Source organism: Globicephala melas, chromosome 11 (genome assembly GCF_963455315.2).
Source record: "Globicephala melas chromosome 11, mGloMel1.2, whole genome shotgun sequence".
Lineage (NCBI taxonomy): Eukaryota > Metazoa > Chordata > Mammalia > Artiodactyla > Delphinidae > Globicephala > Globicephala melas.
Genome location: NC_083324.2, coordinates 30,513,293 through 30,534,151, shown reverse-complemented (window position 1 = coordinate 30,534,151; position 20,859 = coordinate 30,513,293). Strand labels below are relative to the sequence as shown.

Genomic DNA, 20,859 nt, shown 5'->3' with positions numbered 1-20,859 from the left:
TTTTATATTTGTTTACAGTAGGAAGGACAGTTTGATACCAGATATTCTGTCATAGGCAGAAACAGCAATCTAAGCAGTCATTTAAGCTCCTACAGGATATTTCCCTTGTTGGTAGCACATGTACTTTGCCAATTTCCAGCCCTAGATTAATTCAGTGCCATTTTCTCCCTTTTTTTTCACTGATTTAAATCCTGAAGTATCTTTTATATCTGTTCTCCTCTTCTACTTCTTTGCTACTACACTAATTCAGGCTAATATGACTCACCGGGACTTCACACAGCCTTTTAATTGGTCTCTCTGCCTCTAGCTCTTTTTATTCTGACATTGTACTCATTTTCTAGAATACAGATAATATTGTGAAACTTCTCCAAGTTAAAATTTAAAAAGAAAACTCTAATGGACTAAAAATTTAAATTTCTTATCATGGCTTTCAAGGCCCTTCATGGTTTCATCCAGTCTTCTTTTCCAACACTGTGATTCTGTACATTCCCATTATACAACCCAGTTAAGGGCTCAAACATGACATGAACTTCCATGCTTTTATTTGTGTGTATTCACAATTTAGCACAAATATCTCCACTTATAACACACTCCAACTTGGCTAGAAAAGTCTGATATTTTCCTTTAGCAGCATTTGTTTCCTAAGACTAGTTTGGTGTTAACCACTGCCCATCATCATTAACTTGTTTATATGTTTGCCTCCTCTGCCTATTATAATCTCATGGATGAGAAGACTGTGCACCATTCACATTCGGATTCACATCTTTTGGCACAGACCTTGGCCTACAGCAGGGGCTCAAAAGGTAATTTGTTAACTGAAATAAACTGCAAGTTCAGACGTTTATTATGATAACATATTCACAAATTAAAAAACATAGATTCAGGTCAAGAGAAAATAGTAAAATGATAACAATATCAACTAACACTAACTAAGCACTTACTATGAACTTGGCACTATTCTAAGTAATAACTCATTTAATAGTAACAACTCCTCTATGAAGTAGGTTCTGTAATTGTCAGGACCTAACCAATGAGCAAACTGAAGCACACAGAAATAACTGACTTGCCCAAGGGCCCACAGACAGGAAGTGACAGCTAGGTTTCAAACCCCTACAATATAGCTCTCAAGGCCACATTTTACCTCTAATACTACTCTGCCTGTTCAAGTGATTTGAAAATAGGGTGACCTAAAGCTGGGTAATCATTCATTTTCCAGAACAAATATTTTTATGTAGTTGTCCCTATTTCACATAACCATTCAGGGTCAGCAGAGAAAAGAGATTTTCCCAAATCTCTTCAACACCCACATTAGACAGGTGAGTAGAGAGAGTGAAAAACAAGTATTATTAAATGATATGCACATGAAAACGTTTACAAACCCTCAAATATGTACCACAGATACTACAGTGGATTCTAGGTTAGAATGACTTCATTGAGAGACATTCTCTAATTATATCTTAAATATACATCTAAAAAAATCTGCCTCCTCCATTCTCTGTTCATTCAATGGCACTTAAGAAATTAAATACCGTTAAGAACCAAAAATTTCCAACTCACTGGCTCTATGGGAAAAATGATCTTTGAGAGGAAACTTTAAAAACAGTATGCCACTCTTTCAGTTTCTAATAAAATCTATAACATATTCCGTCAGAGTTGTGGTTCAAGAAAGTACAACTCCTAAAGAGTAATTCTATCTATCTAAATGACAAACACTGGGTATTTAAGTGGTAAAGGTTACTAAAAGAATTTGGCATTGTAATTTATCATACTACTTTGTTATACCTCCAATGAAAGATTCATTCTCAGCAATATCTCACACCTGAACTTCCTATTCAAATGGAATTAAATTCACTGTACATTAATACATACTTTGCTGGCAAGACATTGATGTTCATCTGATACCATCACCAACTGACTGAAATTATATTAAAGAAGAAGTAAGATTGATTTCAGTGAGTCTTGACTAAGTGGCTACCCCCACTGTTTAATATGATGGTTATTAATTTTTAAAACTGTTCTTGTCATTGAAAACCTAAATTAAACATATAAATTTTTATAATTTAAATGTTAAAATGAATCCATCATAATTAAGAATAACATGAAAAATAAAATTTTTTATTTGAAAGGTTGAACGTTCTATCGTAACTGGAACAGTAAGTGGTCTCTAAATAAATATTCATGTTGGTGTGGCTATAAAAATATTAACTTTATTTGCTGCCTCTGGTTATGTGAAGGCTTTAGCTAAAGAACCAAGGCAAAGTGGACCATTTGGCAATTATCCTCTAAATCAGGGGTTGCAAACTATATGCCTAGAGGGCTGTGGCAGGTCACTTAAATGAGTGAAGCAGGAAGGGTCTGACTGCACCCACATCCTTATGAGTGGAGAGGACTGAACTTCACAGGAGAGCTTAAAGCTCCATTAAAAGTGTGCAGTTGCCACTCTGCTCTATCTGACTGCTTGCTGTGCAAGAAAGCAGACTCAATGTTAACTTCTGATTTTTTTAAAAAAGAGGTCAGAAATTTTATGTGAAATCTCCTGATTTAAAAGTGTTAACTGAAGTGCTTTTAAAATACTGTATTTTGAGGTTTATCACCAAAATATCTATGGCTCTTAAAAAGTAGAATGAAGTGAAGAGGACTTTGGCAAAAAGCAGAGAACTGAGGCCAACATCACACCAACACCAGGGAGGACCCCAGGCATGGCATTTTAAATGGGTGGAGGGCTCTCTGTCACTTTGCTGCTCTCTCTAGAAATTTCCCTTAAACAAGATTCAGCTTTAATTCAATAAGGGCTCATTTGGAATTGACTATGTTAGCAATGGAAAGGAAAGACCCTCCCTCTCGTGCTGTAGCATCTCCTGGATTGGGAGGAAAATGAGGGGAAATGAGAGCAAGTATTAGAACCGAGTTTCTTAATATTTGCTTGAGTACTCCTGGACATTTATGGAATAGGCAGGCATATTTAGAAAGCTTATACAATTTGTCCATGATAAACTCATTCTTTTATCTCCCAAGTCAGAAGGCACATTAAGACTTATCAATTTGTTCAACAAACATTTATTGCGTACTTACTATATGCCATGTACATAGGCACTAGGGATAAAAACCAAATGAGTCATGCTTACAGCCTAAAAGGGGAGACAGGTAAGTAAACAGACGATTAAAGTGCAGGGTGAAGAAGTATTATAAGAATTATGAATTTGTGAATGGTAATGATGTGCTGTACCCAAAATGTCTAATCAATCAGCAGAGGGGAAATCATGGAGGGTGTCCTGGAAGAAGTAGCACCTAAAGAGCAAATAGGAGATATAATCCTTATTTAAAGCTTCGTCCATGCCAGGCACTGTTCTAAAAGCCTTATGTTTATTAACTCATGTAAATTCCCACAAGAACCTTAGTAGTATGCATGCCTCATATTATCTGCATTTTATAAATGAGGAAAATGAACACAGGAACTTGCACAGGGTCACATAACTGTAAGTGTCAGAACTCAGATGCCATGTTCTTAACTCCTATGTATTATTTACATGTTTATATTTCACAAAATATAGAATAATTAGGACATACTACAAGTAGTTATGATTTGATGATTTCATTGGGATGGGGAACACTATAGAAACAAATACCTTGTCTTTGCTTAGGACTGCCTTGAATTACGTGAGCAGTTTTTCTAGATTCAAGACAAGTTCTAGATATTTTGCTTTTCAAAATTTAGCATGAGCTGAAGTCACCTAAGATATAGACACCAGTTTGATTTTTTCACATTAGGATTTTTTTTTAAAACAGCTACATGTAATTTTCATGCCTGCATCTCCTTTCTTTTATATTTTCTATTGAGCTGTCTCACTGGGGATGAGAAGATGAGGTAGATAGATGAGCGAAGACACATTGCCCCACAGGGCCTATTACAGCTATTTTCTTTTTAGTTTAAATAGTACATTTCTTACGTCATTAGATACCTGGCACTGCTAGCACATATTCCTCTTAAAGACTCATTTATTAAATATGAAAGATTGTTCAATGAAGTTTACTTCCTATATCAGCAAGATATTTGTGTGGTTTACTATTAACAGACAATATTTTATTTTCAGATACTGTATTCCCACAAATGCCACTGGATGGAGGGTACACTGTGTGTGTGTGTGTGTGTGTGTGTGTGTGTGAAGATTATAGCCATGTACAGAATGATCAGTTCAGATTTTCATATGATATCCAGAAACTTCAGAGTTAGTTAACTGACAAGGGTGACTGAACTCACAAAAGCAAGGTAATGACAAACCTGATTGATTGACCACACACAGAATAGTGTATTAGTCTCATATATGGTTTAGCTCTCGGAAACCACCTAACACTGAACTCTAAACAATCTTTGATGAATAAGGAAATCATACCTAAATATAAGAGGATGAATATAATTTCATTTGTAAGGACTAATGCACTTCCTTAACGTCTTAAATGATTTAACTTTAATAACTGAAGTATTTGCATTTAATCTTTGTGCATTTATGAGTGTTTAGTACACAATGAATTAAAATAATTCTACTGCAAACAGAAACCATCAATTTATTCCAAAATCCAGCACCTATCTGTTACTGGCTCAATCTCCAGGTTTTCCAGACTCAAAACCTCAAAGTTATCTTTGATTCCTCCCCTCTATTTATATCTACTTGAACATGAAGCCCAGTGGATCAGCCTACTGAAAGCAATGGTCAGGATGCTCTCATGTCTCCATCTTCCATTCGCAGGGCCCACTGTCCTGACTCCTTCCTCATACACCAAAACTTGTCAGTGAAGTTACTAATGGCCTCCTAATTGCCACATCCCAAATACTTTCACATCTTGACATTTTCTCTTACCAAAACTTCCTTGGTTTCCACCACACTGTACTTTGCTTCATGATTCACATCACTTTCTCACTGTTGTCCTGTCTCCTTCATGGATTCTTCTTCCTTTGCCCACCCTTCTTCTTGGGTAGGCCCTTGCATTTCCTCCTCTAGCCTCTTTTGTTGTTGTTGTTGCCATTCTTACTCTCTCTGCAGGCAGGCAATTTCATCACTCTCATGACTGTAAGTGCCACCTGTACGCTGAAGAAGCCCAGATATCCAGCTCATACCTCTCTCTAGGACTCTAACATTATGTACCCCCCAAATTCTCAATCTGAATGTCTCAGACTGTTTTATCAACATTTCCATCTCCCCTTTCTAACCGTGCTCTTTCTCCTGGATTTCTAGGTATTGATTCTGTCACCAGTCATCCAAAGTAGAAAGTCAACTGAGAGCCATCCTTGACTTTTCCTTCTTCTTCCTTTCTGACACCTAATTAATCTTCAATTAAAATTTTTAGTTATTTTTCAACTCTGTTTCCTCATTTTCACTCTGATTTCTATTTCCCAACTTTAGGACTCATCTCTCTTACACCTATACCATTCATCTACTCATCCATCCACTTACATAATTATTGAGTGCCTAGGAGAAGCCAGGTACTGCTGCTCTCTTACCTTCTTGTGACAACTGCACTGACTTTCTAACTGGTCCTGCTGGCCTCCAGTCTCATCTTTCCCACCCATCCTCCAAAGCGATGTTCTATCTAAAATGCAAATCTGACCATGCCCCCTTGCTGCAAGCCCTTCAAAAGCTCCCTATCACCTATGAGATAAAAGTCCAGGCTCCCTGCCTATAAATATAAGGCCTACCCGGAGGTTGCCCTGTTTTCTTCTCCAGCCTTACTACTTCCCTACTATTCCGGTCTCTCCTCAGCAACACTGGATTATTACGTGCCTACACGTCTCATGCAGCTACTCTTAATGCTACTCTTTCTGTTCTAGGAATCCCACCCCCACTTGAACTGGTTAGTGCCTTCTCTCTTCTTATAATCTTTCAAGGCCTAGCTCAGGCATCCCCTTCTTCAGAAGCCCTTCTCTGATCATTCCCCTGGTGCTCCATAGTTCACAGTGGGTCCTGCTCTTACAGCATGTACCACATGATATGGAAAAGGTCTGTTTAAATATGTCTTAGCTCATTGGACCATAAGCTTCTGATGTTACCTTACATCCATTCCTCTACTGCTACTGCCCTAGTCCTCATTAAGCCTAATCTGGAGTGCGGCAAATGTTCTCTCGATCTCCATTTACCAGCCCCTCTAAGCCATTCTAAATGTCACTACCAGATTAATCTTCCCAAAGCATAGAACTGACTGTATGTTCCTCTCCAAACCAAAAGCTTTAATGGCTTCCTTTTCTCTGCTAAAGTGGCTCCCAAAGAATATGGAATATGCACCGTTTGTGAAATGGTTTTAGATGGTACACGGGCATGGCATTAAATGACTACAGATCACAGAATAAAAATTTCCATCCATCAGTTTTCTTTCGATCCTAATTATGCCCAAGAAAAAGCTTGAACATGTATCTAGCTCTTGATAAACTTTTGTTAATAAAGAGCAGGCCTCAGGACAGAACCCTAAACAGGAAACAGTACTTAGCTAGACTTTAAAATACTGTTTTGTTTTCAGTATCTTTATTGTTATGGTTAATTTTTATTTCTGGAAAGTTATACTGGTTTTCCATTTATAAGTGTGATATAAAGTTTTTTTTAAAAATAAATTTATTTAAGTCAAAAAAGGCTGAGTTGGTTTAAAGGAGAGTATTATGTACATACTGGAACAGGTAGTACACAAACATGGTAGTCATGAGAGTAGTATGGAAATGACTAACATTTGAGAAAGACTAGTCAGTCGTATCAGGCCCAAACTTATTAGCCTGTAACCTACGGCTTACCTACTTATATATTATGCTGCTTTAGGTCTCAGAGGTTACACAAAACTCCCAACCTATATCAGGCTCTTGGATTATAGAACTGAGGTTTCCTTAAGGCTATTTAAAAAAATCTGGCAACAATGATGAATCATTCTCTGTTCTCCAAATATGTGCCACTTTCCAGCCTCTATGCTTCTACTCATGCTGTTCCTTCTGCTTGGAATGCTCGGTTTTTCATTTCTACCTGTTGAAATTCTACAGTCCTTCAAGGTCCATGCCAAGTGCAATCTCCTTCATGAAGCCTTTCCTTGTCCTGCAGTCAGATGGATTTCTTTCCCTTTCACTGTACCAATAGCACTTCCTCTCTCTACTGTGCTTCCAATCACAGTTTTGGTGATATCCTAGATATTCAAACAATTATATTCTCCTACCTAGTAGATCTTAAGCTCTTTCACTGGAAGAAAAAGAAGAGTATAAATTTCTATTCATTTTTAATACCACCATGGAACTTAACAGAATGCCTCATACACAGAGTAGGCCCAGAATTAATATTTGCTGAAATAAATTTAATATTTTAAGCAATATTCATGACACTTACGATTTTGCGTTTGATCATGAAGAGTGGGATTTTTGCATGAAGAGGGGTTGAGGACAGTTCCTTATGGACTGTTGATAAATACAATCTTCTTTTTATGTTCCTTAAATCAGTAATTCTGAAAAAAGAGAGAGGAGAGAAGTGAAGATTCCCATCAATATAATAACCACACTTCTTTGGATAATCATCAAAATAATATAATTTATTATATAGGCCCTTTCCAACAGGGAGATCAAACACAGAATTTAAAAATTGCCTTTTTCTTTGAAGAAGTAATAAAATTTCTTCCTTAATTTGAAAGTGTTCACAAGCCTGAGTGTATAAATTCACTTAATATGCTAATTTATTTCAGTACGCTACCCTATATTTCCAGTCTTCCAGCCTATGAAAAAATTCAATTTGTTTGAACTGAGAAACTGCTAGCCTTTAATAACCATGCTTGTTCCAGCTCCTTAAGCTTGTGTTATCTTGGGACATACTGTCACCTACTAAATAGGAAAACATTATGGGCTTCTTTCTCTAAAAATGCACCTGTCATTTTATATACACTCTTAGTCTGCTTATAGACAGACACAAAACGCTGACTGTCGGTTTCACTTTCCAAGCACATATCTTTGAACCAGAATTATAATACACAAGTTTACTGCTCACTACTCAGGTCAACCCGCAGTGATAACAAGGACACTGAATTTGAACATCTTTAATAGATTTAGACCACAGCCATGATCACAAAGATTAGGTTTGATTCAAATTGATAGAGGCTCATTTTTATGTTCTGCTTCCTTTAGGTCTCAGAGGTAACACAAAAGGCTTAAAATCTCCAAACCTGTCTCATGCTGCTATATTGAAGAATTGATGCTTCCTTAAAAACTGTCTTTTTATTGGAGAAGAGTGATATTTCCCCCATTTTTTAGCAACTTTGTCTAGGTGTACTAATTGCTAATATTATACAATTAGTAATTCCTCAAGAAGACATTTCATTCAAATATACTGCTACCAATATTTACAGTGTAATTAACTATAGTGTAAATCAACACAGCCTTCTGCAGAGCTCTTACTTGCCTCCTATTTGCACTTTTCTAATCTCATTATTTCTTTCCTCTAAAATACTAATACATTTTTTTTCTGTAGAAAAACTATCATTGAACAATGTTAAGAGTAAGTACAGCAAAAATTAGGTGACATGATTTCAAATATGCCCCAGACCTAAAAATTCTACCCTACCTGCATAAACAATATCATAAAAAAAAAAAAGGTTCTGATGAACCTAGGAGCAGGACAGGAATAAAGACGCAGACATAGAGAATGGACTGGAGGATATGGGGAGGGGGAAGGGTAAGCTAGGACTAAGTGGGAGAGTAGCATTGACATATATATACACTACCAAATGTAAAATAGCTAGCTAGTGGGAAGCAGCTGCATAGCACAGGGAGATCAGCTCGGTGCTTTGTGACCACCTAGAGGGGTGGGATAGGGAGGGTGGGAAGGAGGCTTAAGAGGGAGGGGATATGGGGATATATGTATACATATAGCTGATTCACTTTGCTATACAGCAGCAACTAACACAACATTGTAAAGCAGTTATACTCCAATAAAGATGTTGGGAAAAAAAATGCAATAAAGCCTTTCAATCCACGGTCAGATATAAGGTTTAAAGTGCAAAAGTGTTAACACTACTGAAATTTTACACTTACACATATAAGTAAATGTAGAATATTTGCCCTAAGGTAGTGTCTTCAAAGTGGGATGAGCACATGGGAGAGGAGGAAAATATTAGAACCATCTTTCATACCATCCTTTTAAAATGTTGTATTTGGGTATGTTTCATTACATATACAGTACAGCAACATATTTATATATGTTTGAAATAAATGTACCCATGTGGTTAGTGTGCTCAAACATTTTACCAATAGGATTCAGGGTCAAATATGTCTGGAAGGCATTGTCATAAGGGATGCTATTAAGTCGCTTCTATAAGAAGTTCTGATTAGGAAATAAAAGGAAAGACTATATAGCGATTCTGGAAAGTAAGAGAGAACAAAAAATTCCCTTGCATCGAACAAAATGTTTGATTGCAACAACCAAAAACTTACGTGAGACACAGTTTTGCTTTGCTTGGAGGGATAAGACTATGTCATTTTCATTTGAATTGGTAAGGACCGAACTCCAAACAGAGGAACATCTGAGTATAGTCCCATTTTATCAACACATGGAACAACAGGAACATTCATTCATTCATTCCTTCATTCACTCACATATTCAACAATACTCCCTGAGCCAAGCAACATCCTGGGAATATATTGGGGAATACAACAGTGAAAAGGTCAAGGTCTCTACCCTCCAGGAGCTTTTATTCTAGTGGAAAAGGCAGGTGAATAAAGTATAAAGAGACAAAATAAATGCACGTTATCCTAAATGCAATGAAGGAAACGAAAAAGAGACTGAACTAGAAAATAACAAGAAATGAACTACTTCAGACAGTAAAGCCAGCAGGGCTAGGAATTAATAGGTAAGGGAGGGACATGAGGTAGAAAGGAGAGGTAAGAGCCAAATCACGCAGGGCCTTTATGCTAAGGTAAGGGGTTTATAAATTTATTGTGCACAATAGGAAGATATAAGAGGGTCAACATTCTACCATGCATGATGAATGGATATCATAAAAATAAACAGATATGGTCTCTTTTATTTATTGGGGTAAGATTTGAGTAACTGATATGTACAGATTTTAGTGTTCAATCTCATGTATTTTGGTAAATGTGTACACCCATGTAATCACCACTCCAAATAAAACATAAAACATTTCCATTACCCTAGAAAAGTACCCTCCTGGTCCCTTTTAGTCAGTTCTCACTCCTGATTTTTATCACCATAGATGAATTTTGTCTGTTCGTGAACTTCTTATAAATGGAGTGATGTAGAATACACTCTTTTGTGACTGGCTTCTTTCACTTAACATGAAGTGTTTGAGAGTTATCCATGTTATAGTATGAGTCAATAGTTCTTTTTTTAAATTGCTGAGTCTTGTATGGCAAAACAACAATTTATTTATTCATTCTCCTGTTGATGAACACTTGTTTACAGTATTTGTTTTTTATGAATAAAGCTGTGTGACTATCTATGCTTGAAGAGTCTTCTTGTGGATATGTCTTTTCATTCTCTTGAAAATCAGGAATGGGATTTCTGGGTCATTGGGGAAGATATACGTATAACTTTATAGAAACAGTTCTCCAAAGTGATTGCAGTGGTTCCACATCCTCAGACTTTAACGTTAGCCAATTCTAGTGGGTATGAAATGGATACCATTGTGATTTTATTTGCATTTCTCTTATGAATAATGACATTGAATGCTTTTATATGTGTTTACTGGTATGTCTTGTGAAATATCTGTTAAGTCTTTTACTCAGTTTTTATTGGTTGTTTCCTTACTATAATTCTAAGAGTTCTTTACATATTTTAGATACACGTCCTTTGTCAGATATATCTATATCTATAGCTATATATCTATAGTGAGTATTTACTTGCCTGTTATCTTAATGGTATCTTTTAAACACTTTTTATTTGGGGACTTCCCTGGTGGCGCAGTGGTTGAGAGTCCGCCTGCCGATGCAGGGGACACGGGTTTGTGCCCCGGTCCGGGAAGATCCCACATGCCGAGGAGCGGCTGGGCCCGTGAGCCATGGCCACTGAGCCTGCGCGTCCGGAGCCTGTGTTCCACAACGGGAGAGGCCACAACAGTGAGAGGCCCGTGTACCGCAAAAAAACCAAACCAAAACAAAACAAATTTTTATTTGGAAATAATCTCTAAGCTAGAGGAAAGTATCAAGAATAGCAAACAGAAGACTCTTATATGCTTTATCTAGATTAGCTTATTGCTTAATGATGACTTTTAATTAGCAGAAGTTTTTAATTTTCATGATGTCCAGTTGATCATTATTTATAGTAGTGCTTTCTGTCTTAAAAAATCCTCACCTAGTCCAAAGTTGCAAAAGTACTTTCCTTTGTTTCCTTCCAGATCTTTATAGCTTTAGTTTTTACATTTACATCTACGATCCATCCCACATCAAGTACTTTATATTGTGTGAGGTACTGGGTGCGGTTCTTTTCTTTCTGTATGTTTATCCAGTTGTCCCAGCACCATTTATTAAAGACTCTTCTTTAGTCACTGAAATGCCTTGGTACTCTGTTGAAACTCAATTGACTATAAATGTGTGTGTGTGTGTGTGTGTGTGCACGTGTGTGTCTATTTCTGGACACTCTATTGATCCATTTGTTTCATTTATCCATTCTTACACCAATGTTATACTGCTTTGATTACTGCAGATTCACAGTAAGTCTTAAAACTAGGTAAAGAAACTCTTCAACTTGGTTTTGTTCAAGGTTTTTTTGGCCCTTGCTTTTCCATATAAATTTTAGGATCCACTTATCATTTTCTGATTAAAAAAAAGCTGTTAAGAGTTTAACTTGGATTGTGTTGAATCCATAGATCAATTTAAAGAGAACTATATTGAGTCTTCCAATCTACTTACATGATATATATCTGTCTATTTATTTAGGCCTTGTTTAATTTGTTTCACAATGTTTCATAGTTTTCATTTTAGAAGTCTTGCATATGTTTTGTTAAATTTATTTCTAAGTATTTTATTTTTTGATATGACTGAAAATAAATTTTAAAATTTCATTTACCAGTTGAATGCTACCAGTATATAGAAATGCCATTGATTTTTGGTATACAGACCTTGTTTCCTGTGACCTTACTTAATTCACTCGTGAGTTCTAGTAACTGTTTGGTAGATTCCTGAGAATTTTCTACATATACAATCATGTCTTCAGTAAATAAAGACTTTTACTTTTGCTTTTTTCAATTTTTATACTTTTTATTTATTTTTTCTTACATTACTTCCCTGGTTAGGACCTCCAGCATATACTAAACAGAAGTGATGAGAGTAGAAAATCTTGCATTGTTCCTGATCATAGGGGGAAAGCGTTCACTATGTTTCTATTAAATATGATGTTAGATGTAGGTTTCTTTTTTCAGAGGAAGTTCTCCTATTTCTAGCTTTTTGAGAATTTTTTTTTAATCATGAAAAGGTGTAGAATTCTGTCAAATGCTTTTTCTGCATTGATTGAGATGATCCTACTGTTTTTCTCCTTTATTCTTTCCATATGTTGAATTATATCAATTGATTTTCAAATGTGAAACCAACCTTGTATTCTTGGTGTATATTTCAATTGTGCTAGCATTTTTGTTGAGGATTTTTATACCTATGTTCATGAGGGACACTGGTGTGTAATTTTCTTACAAGATCTATGTCAGGTTTGTTTTTTGTTTTTTTTTCTTTTGCGGTACGCGGGCCTCTCACTGTTGTGGCCTCTCCTGTTGTGGAGCACAGGCTCCGGACGCGCAGGCTCAGCGGCCACAGCTCACGGCCTAGCCGCTCTGCGGCATATGGGATCTTCCCGGACCGGGGCACGAACCCGTGTCCCCTGCATCGGCAGGCGGACTGTCAACCACTGTGCCACCAGGGAAGCCCAAGTTCGCTTTTTATTAAGAAAAAAGTAATAAGACATTGTATGACCCAGCATATGACTGGTGAATGGCTTATATGCACTTGAATTTCTTTGATGCTAACATTTTAAAACTTTAAACCATTAAAAACTACTTTCCCTTTACATCCAGTCAATACTGATCTATCATCTACTACTCTTTAGGACATTTCTTCATATTTCTGGGCAATTATGGCCCCTGAATCACAATTTTCCTCTTCTGTCATCATTCTGGGTGACTTAAAAGAGAACAAGTTTTAGTATCTTTTTTTTTTTTTGCGGTACGCGGGCCTGTCACTGCTGTGGCCTCTCCCGTTGTGGAGCATAGGCTTCGGACGCGCAGGCTCAGCGGCCATGGCTCACGGGCCCAGCCGCTCTGCGGCATGTGGGATCTTCCCAGACCGGGGCATGAACCCGTGTCCCCTGCAGTGGCAGACGGACTCTCAACCACTGCACCACCAGGGAAGCCCTAAAGAGAACATGTTTTAATCTAAACCTAAACCTCTTCCACAATCACAACCAATACTTCTATTCCATTTTAGCAACTTAGATGAACAGTCCTACTCTGTAGCCAATCACTAGAAACTATTAAACTTTGAGGTCTTCTGTTCAAATTTTCCTCCTAATTCATTAGTTCATTCAACTAACATTCATTCAATTCCTTAGTGGCACAGTACAAGGCACTAGAGACATGGAAGTAGCTAAGGCATGGAAATCATATTCTAGTGTGGGTGTAGGGGAAAATAATTATTCTTAAGTAGCTGTTTTTAGCACATTCCATAGACATTCTCTTATTAAATCTCACATCAATCCTTCACTGCAGGTAGTATATTCATCCTCCATTTTTTAGATGATGAAACTAGACTCTAGAAACTAAGATAACTTCTAGTCCATAGACATACAGCTAGTAAGTAGCAGAGACAGGTATTAAAACTTGTCTCTACAGAATCCATTGTCATTTCTGTGATAAAACTCTATGTCCACTACTATACCAGGCTGAAGCTCTTTCATTCATTTATGCTGAGTGACTACTATTTGTCAGACGTGTTTTGACAGCGACAAGAGTGCCTGGTTTCTGTCCTTGCAGAATCACAGCCAAATATTTTCAATAGAATACTTGTTTATCAGATAAAAACCATGAATCCTTTCACTTATCCCCCCTTTTCACTCTTTTAGAACCGTTTTCTGTTCCATTCTGGATTCCAGTTCTGAATCTGATCTTCCAATAGGTAACAAACGTGTGTCTTCCAACCACTATACCATGTAAAGCCTCCTGAAAGGGTAATCTCAAAGTTTGCAAGACTGGAGTGTAATCTGTTGGAATGTGGTAATTCAACTAAAGAAAAAAATCTACAAAGTATCAGAAAGTTGTCTGCTCAGTACATAATCAGAACAAGTGACTTAGACTACAGTATCTGATACGTACAGTCCCCAAAGGTATTATTATCATTATTAAATATCTATTATTTATTGGGCATTTTCTATATGCCAACACTGTATTAAGCACGCTCTATGCATTATCTCACTTAACCTTCCCATAAACGCTACAAGATATCTACTACTATTATTTCTACTTAACAATGAGGAAACTAAGGCTTAGTATGGTTAAGTGACTTTCCTAAAGTCACATATCTATCAGAGTACAGATATAAACTCAAATCTAATTGATCCCAACATCTACATTGTTAACCACATGCTTACTTTCTTCTGGGGCAGGCACTGCCTATAAACATATCCATAGTAGCATAATCTTTGCTCCTGGGGAAAAATATTTAATATCTGATGGCTAAGACTCTTACCCTTCACTGTGTTTGGAAGAAAAGAGCCCAAATTTGCCTCTTTGTGTGTGCGTGTGCACATCTTTTTTCCATTGACAAATTCTTCCTTTAGATTTGTTTAAAAAACCCTCAGATCCAAGAACTATTATCTTACAATTAAAAGCTCAGAGGCTAATCTTACTTTACTCATTTCCATGTTCTTGCAGGTCACTTCACTGTCTCACCATAGGCCTCATATACTTACAATCCTCTCAGCTATTAGTGAGGGCCACCGAGAACAACTGATTGCTTCCTATCCTTAACATCTAGGCATCATCAGTCCAATTAGCTGTCACAGCCTGTCAAAGTCACTTCCCAAATAGTTTCACATCTGTTTCTTCCTTCGGCTTCTACAGCTACAATGCTAGTTCGGGTCACTTTTTGCTTTAAATATTCTCCCTTACTAGTCTCTCTACCTCTAATCTTTTATCTCTCAGTCCATTCTTCATGTGGACCAGCCATGGGGACTGAACATCACGCTTTGTCATCCTATAACCTAAGAAATAAAGTCGAAAATAGAGCTCCTTATCTTGTTATTCAAGGACCTCCAAAATCTGACCCTCAGCCATTACTTCAATATCACCTTTCACCATGTTCCTCTCCATGTCAGACATCATATAATAAGAGTACAAGATGCAAACCAGGGGGATTTCAGAGATATCAGGAGAGAATATCAGAATTGGGGTGGGAGAAAGAGTGGAGTTGCAGAATAAAGCTAGGGTTCGGTTGTTGGGAGTCTTAACATGAGATACCAAGAAGATCTCCATAGGGGAGAAACCGAGGCTGTAATTACAAACAGAAAAGGATGGGAAATGGAAGAGCAACATCTAAATCCCTACCATGTGCCAGAGCCTGTACATCATTTCACCAGTGTTATTTCATTTATTCCCCTCAACCGCTCTTTGAAATAGGAATTAATATTCACATCTTACTAATGTAGTTAAAGGCTCAGAGACACTACGCCACTTGTTCAAGGTCTCAGAGCTAGTATGTGGCAGAGCTAGAAATCGATCTAAAAAGACAAAGCAAGAGGAATAAAGGATGGTAGTTGTCTGGCTTAGCGTTTTTGAAAGGTAACATGCTTACTAGGAAGAAAAGGGTGTGTGTAACAGGCCTGTACCCCATTCTACCCCTTTACTAAAGGGCATTCCAGAAGAGAAAGGGGACCAACCAAAGCTCCTTGTAAACATGACTGATCTTTCGGCAAATACACTAATGGTATTTATCAGGGTGAAAGTCCTTAATGAAATACTTTTTGCTGGATGTACCTGATCTGTCTAGGACTTCTTATGGTTAATAAACCTGGAATTCATGCACTCACGGGGCATGGCTCCCTGGAAAATGTCACATAAGCCATAAATGTAACAGCTCCCATTGGGTGAGGGATATTCTCTCAGAATCACTATCTCAGGTACTACTTAAGAGAAGTCATCTGTTAAGTGTGGGCCTAAGTGCATTGAGAAAGGACTGGAAGACTTCAGTGGCAGTCCTGGATCTCTTTCTGCTTCACAGGTACTTCAATACTGGCTAAAATCTCTGAGTCTTTTGAGTCTGTTTGACAATTCAATCCTTTGAGCTATCTCATATGGCTGGTTATGTTGTGCAGCCTCTTGAAAAACTACACCCTCAAAAGTAGATTCTGAGAAAAGGACATAGGTGCCCATAGTTTAGGTGATTCCATGAAGCAGGAATGAAGGAGCAGGAAGAGGAAGAGAGCAAAAGAGGAAAGGCCAAGATCAGGATGCACTGGCTCTGACACTGCTATAGGCCACAGGGGCTCCATTCTACCAGGGTATCTGGAGACAGGTACAGAACACTTCCCAGATAATCCATTTGAAGAATGGGAGGTGGGAGCCTATATCCACTGACTCCCAATCCCCAGTGGTTAAGAGTTCCCTTTGGGGGGCTTAACTCCCCAGTATTTCCAAGCTGTCAGGCTTCTACTGCATCAAAGAAGCCCTTGGGTGGCACTAGATAAGGGATGCTGTCCAATCAAGCTTGCACCAAACTGCTCACTGCAGCTGCAGCTGGTACCAGAGGTGGACCCAGAGGACGTAAGGTGGGACACTGGAGTGGGCTGCCACAATGACAATACCAGCATTCTTGCTCCTACTTAAACATACTCCATTCTCTTGTATTTTCATGCCTTTGCTTATGCATTTCCCTTGGAAAGTCCCTTCCCTCATTATGCCACTTGAACTATATTCATCCATCACAGTTTGGATTAGATATGCCGCCTCCTCCTTGAAAACGTCTTGGATCTGTAAATTAAAAATAATCACTTTTTTTTTTTTTTAAACTTACAACAGCATGTTTTCAACCCCTAACACTGAATTCTTTCCATTCCCCCTTGGTGCCCTTAGGTCAGTAACTATAGTCCACTTTATAGGCCGTGATAGGATGCAAATCTTTTCCTTTGTTTTTACAGGTGAATAACATGTGGTCTCATATATCTCAGTTTTACCACTGGCTAGTAACATTTTGAGTTTAAAAGGGTTACTAGAATTTGGTATTGCAAAGCCCATTTTAGAGTTTAAAGCAGTCTCTCATTCTAAATTCCACAAAGAATTTGTAAAGTTCCTAATATGCAAATGTACAAGCACAAGAGAAGTAGAATTTCTGCAACTTAGGGGAAGGACAATTTGTTACAAATTCATCATCAAGTGTTGTCATCTTGAGTTGATTGTAGTTTTCAAGAACTGATATATATATATATATTTTTTTTTAAATAATAAATTGTTATTATTTTAGACTACTCATTACCAACAAGTGGGGAAATAGGCCATAATACTGAGCAATAACTTTGAAGCCAGAGTTTTTGGGTAAAAATTCTGGCTTCACCACTTCCTAGCTTTGTGACAATAGGCAAGTTACTTAACCTTTTGTGCCTTAGTTTCTTCATCAGTAAAATGTGGAAAAATAATAGTACTCACAAGATTGTTGTGAGGACTGCATAAGTGAATATACGTAAAATGTTTAGAACAGTGCCTGGCACACAGAAAGCTCTACCTAAGTACTAACCATTATCAACCTGGGGGGCTGTGGATTGTTTACTGAATGCTTTGTATTTTTGGCCTTTAATTTTCTAATTACTAAAATTTGACTGGCCCATACGTGACAACATAATCCTCTACTGATGTCCCAACCTCCAAACTGGAAAGTGGGAATGGGTGGGGCTGTGAGCCAAGACATCTTTCATCCTGCCGTGGTGAGTCTTGGTGAAAAAATATGGGTGTCACTGTAGGCTGCTACCTACAGTCTGTTTCTTCTACTGGCCTGAAAGGTCTCTGATGACTGAGACCACATCCTGGTTATCACAGCATCTCACAGAGCTTGGTTGAGAGTTTTGTAGTTAATTGGGAAACAGCTGCTCAACTGTCTTTGTTGAAACCCTACTGGAATCATATATTTGCATGTCTATTTATTAAGCACCTACATGGTGTCAAGCCTAGAAGGAGATACTGGGGATATCGCAGTGAATAAAACGAAGTCCCTGCCCTCATGAAGCATGTTTTAATAGAGGAAGACAGTAATAAACAAGAAACAAATAAACAAGTACACATATGTCAGCTCTCAGTAAGGGCTATAAAGAAAAGTAAAGTACAAAAAGGTGATAGAGATGGGGTGGAAAGTATTATTTCAGAAGAGGTAGTTAGGGAAGTCTTCCCAAAGAAGGTGCCATTTGGGCAAGAGTTGAATGAAATGGTTGGAACCATGCAGATAGCTGGGAGATTCCAGACACAATACTCCTGAGGACTATGCAGAAATCTGTTCCTCTCTGTAGCAGGTCTTCCAATGTAATCCAACAAATATATATTAAGAAAGGTGAGTCCCCTGGGCTGTAAAAGCTTGATAACCACACAATGGGTCCATGGCATGACTCTGCCCTCGTGGAGGTCAGGTGTTGGTTTGCACAAAACAGTTCTCAGTCAAATCTAACTATTATGGCTCTGACTTCTGGAAGAATTTCTAAATGATCATGTGCCCAGCTTAGGACAAAGGTATTAGAGGACTAAGCCACTCACATGATGATGAGGTTTTATTCTACTGTCTTCGTGAAAATAAATATGCAAACATTATCTCATAATCAAGAGTAGTTGGTTTTGGAGGGAAAACAAAATCATGTACTAAGCTTAAATGGTTCTGAAAGTAAGCTGAATTGCTACTTTAAAAAATTAAAATTAGTCATTCATGAGAGAGAGAGAATATAAATGCATATATGTGACTACTTAAAAGCTTCATTACGCTTATATGCTTTTTTGGGGACAATTTAGTTGCTGCAAGGAAGGCTGCTTGTAAAACATCTCTTCTCTTGTAATACAGGGTTGATTTTCACCATCTAAAACCTCCTGTGACCTAACAAAGCAGAAAAAGACAAGCAACAGTTGCAACACTCCTCTTACACTTAAAGACACAGTCTTTTTTAAAAAAACATATAGGGGTTAATACATTTTTCTTATATCTGTAACTGAGCATTTACAGCTAAGGGTCAGCAATGTGATAGAAAAAGTAATGAGACCACGATGAGAAAAAATGGGGTAGTCAACAGGAAAATCAATCTCATTTATTATAATATTCTAGTGATCAGCAGGTGTATAACTCTCCCAGCTATGGTCATTAACGACATTCATTCCAAACTTAACATCTACATTTGCAAACCATTTGAAAGTAAAATTACTTTTCAATTCAATTTTCAATTCACCTTTTTATCTTCATCTTTGTTTGACAATTTTTTTTTCACAGTGGCAACCTCGGTGAGTATTTGAGTAAATGGTAGCAACCTTCCAAGAGCACAGATAAACTCATCTATTCAGATTACCTATTCACTTTGCTTCTGTATATACAATGATTTTTTAAAAACACCTTTATTGGAGTATAATTGTTTCACATTATTGTGTTAGTTTCTGCTGTATAACAAAGTGAATCAGCTATACGTATACACATGTACCCATATTCCCTCCCTCTTGTGCCTCCCTCCCACTCTTCATTTCCCAGCCCTCTGGGTGGTCACAAAGCACTGAGGTGATCTCTCTATGCTATGCAGCTGCTTCCACTGGCTATCTATTTTACATTTGATAGTGTATATATGTCCATGCCACTCTCTCACTTCTTCCCAGCTTACCCTTCCCCCTCCCTGTGTCCTCAAGTCCATTCTCTACGTCTGCGCCTTTATTCCTGTCCTGCCCCTAGGTTCTTCAGAACAAATTTTTTTTTTAGATTTCATATATATGTGTTAGCATATGGTACTTGTTTTTCTCTTTCTGACTGACTTCACTCTGTATGACAGACTCTAGGTCCATCCACCTCACTACAAATAACTCAATTTCATTTCTTTTTCTTTTTTTTTTTTTCTTGCGGTACATGGGCCTCTCACTGTTGTGGCCTCTCCCGGTGTGGAGCACAGGCTCCGGACGCACAGGCTCAGTGGCCATGGCTCACGGGCCTAGCCGTTCTGCGGCATGTGGGATCTTCCCGGACCAGGGCACAAACCCGTGTCCCCTGCATCAGCAGGTGGACTCTCAACCACTGTGCCACCAGGGAAGCCCCAATTTCATTTCTTTTTACGGCTGAGTAATATTCCATTGAATATATGTGCCATATCTTCTTTATCCATTCATCTGTCGATTGACACTCAGGTTCCTTCCATGTCCTGGCTATTGTAAATAGAGCTGCAATGAACACTGTGGTACATGACTCTTTTTAAATTATGGTTTTCCCAGGATATATGCCCAGTAGTGGGATTACCGGGTCATATGGTAGTGCTATTTTTAGTTTTTTAAGGAACCTCCATACTGTTCTCCATAGTGGCTGTACCAATTTACATTCCCACTAACAGTGCAAGAGGGTTCCCTTTTCTCTACACTCTCTCCAGCAATTATTGTAGAATTTTTGATGACAGCCATTCTGACAGGTGTGAGGTGATACCTCACTGTAGTTTTGATTTGCATTTCTCTAATGATTAGTGATGTTGAGCATCCTTTCATGTGTTTGTTGGCAATCTGTATATCTTCTTTGGAGAAATGTCTATTTAGGTCTTCTGCCCATTTTTGGATTGGGTTGTTTATTTTTTTGATATTGAGCTGCCTGAGCTGCTTGTATATTTTGGAGATTAATCCTTTGTCAGTTGCTTCGTTGGCAAATATTTTCTCCCA

The 20,859-nt window shown here is 37.8% G+C and overlaps 1 protein-coding gene across 12 annotated transcripts in view; it reads right to left on the bottom strand.

The window, feature by feature from the left end:
- CFAP20DC (CFAP20 domain containing) overlaps nt 1–20,859 on the bottom strand; it is a 352,715-nt gene that overhangs the window by 252,137 nt on the left and 79,719 nt on the right. For all 12 annotated transcript variants that reach the window (XM_060308448.1, XM_060308451.1, XM_060308450.1 and 9 more), the window contains one exon: nt 7,350–7,464. In XM_060308448.1, coding sequence (XP_060164431.1) covers nt 7,350–7,464 — 115 coding nt within the window. The remainder of the gene's footprint in view (nt 1–7,349; nt 7,465–20,859) is intronic.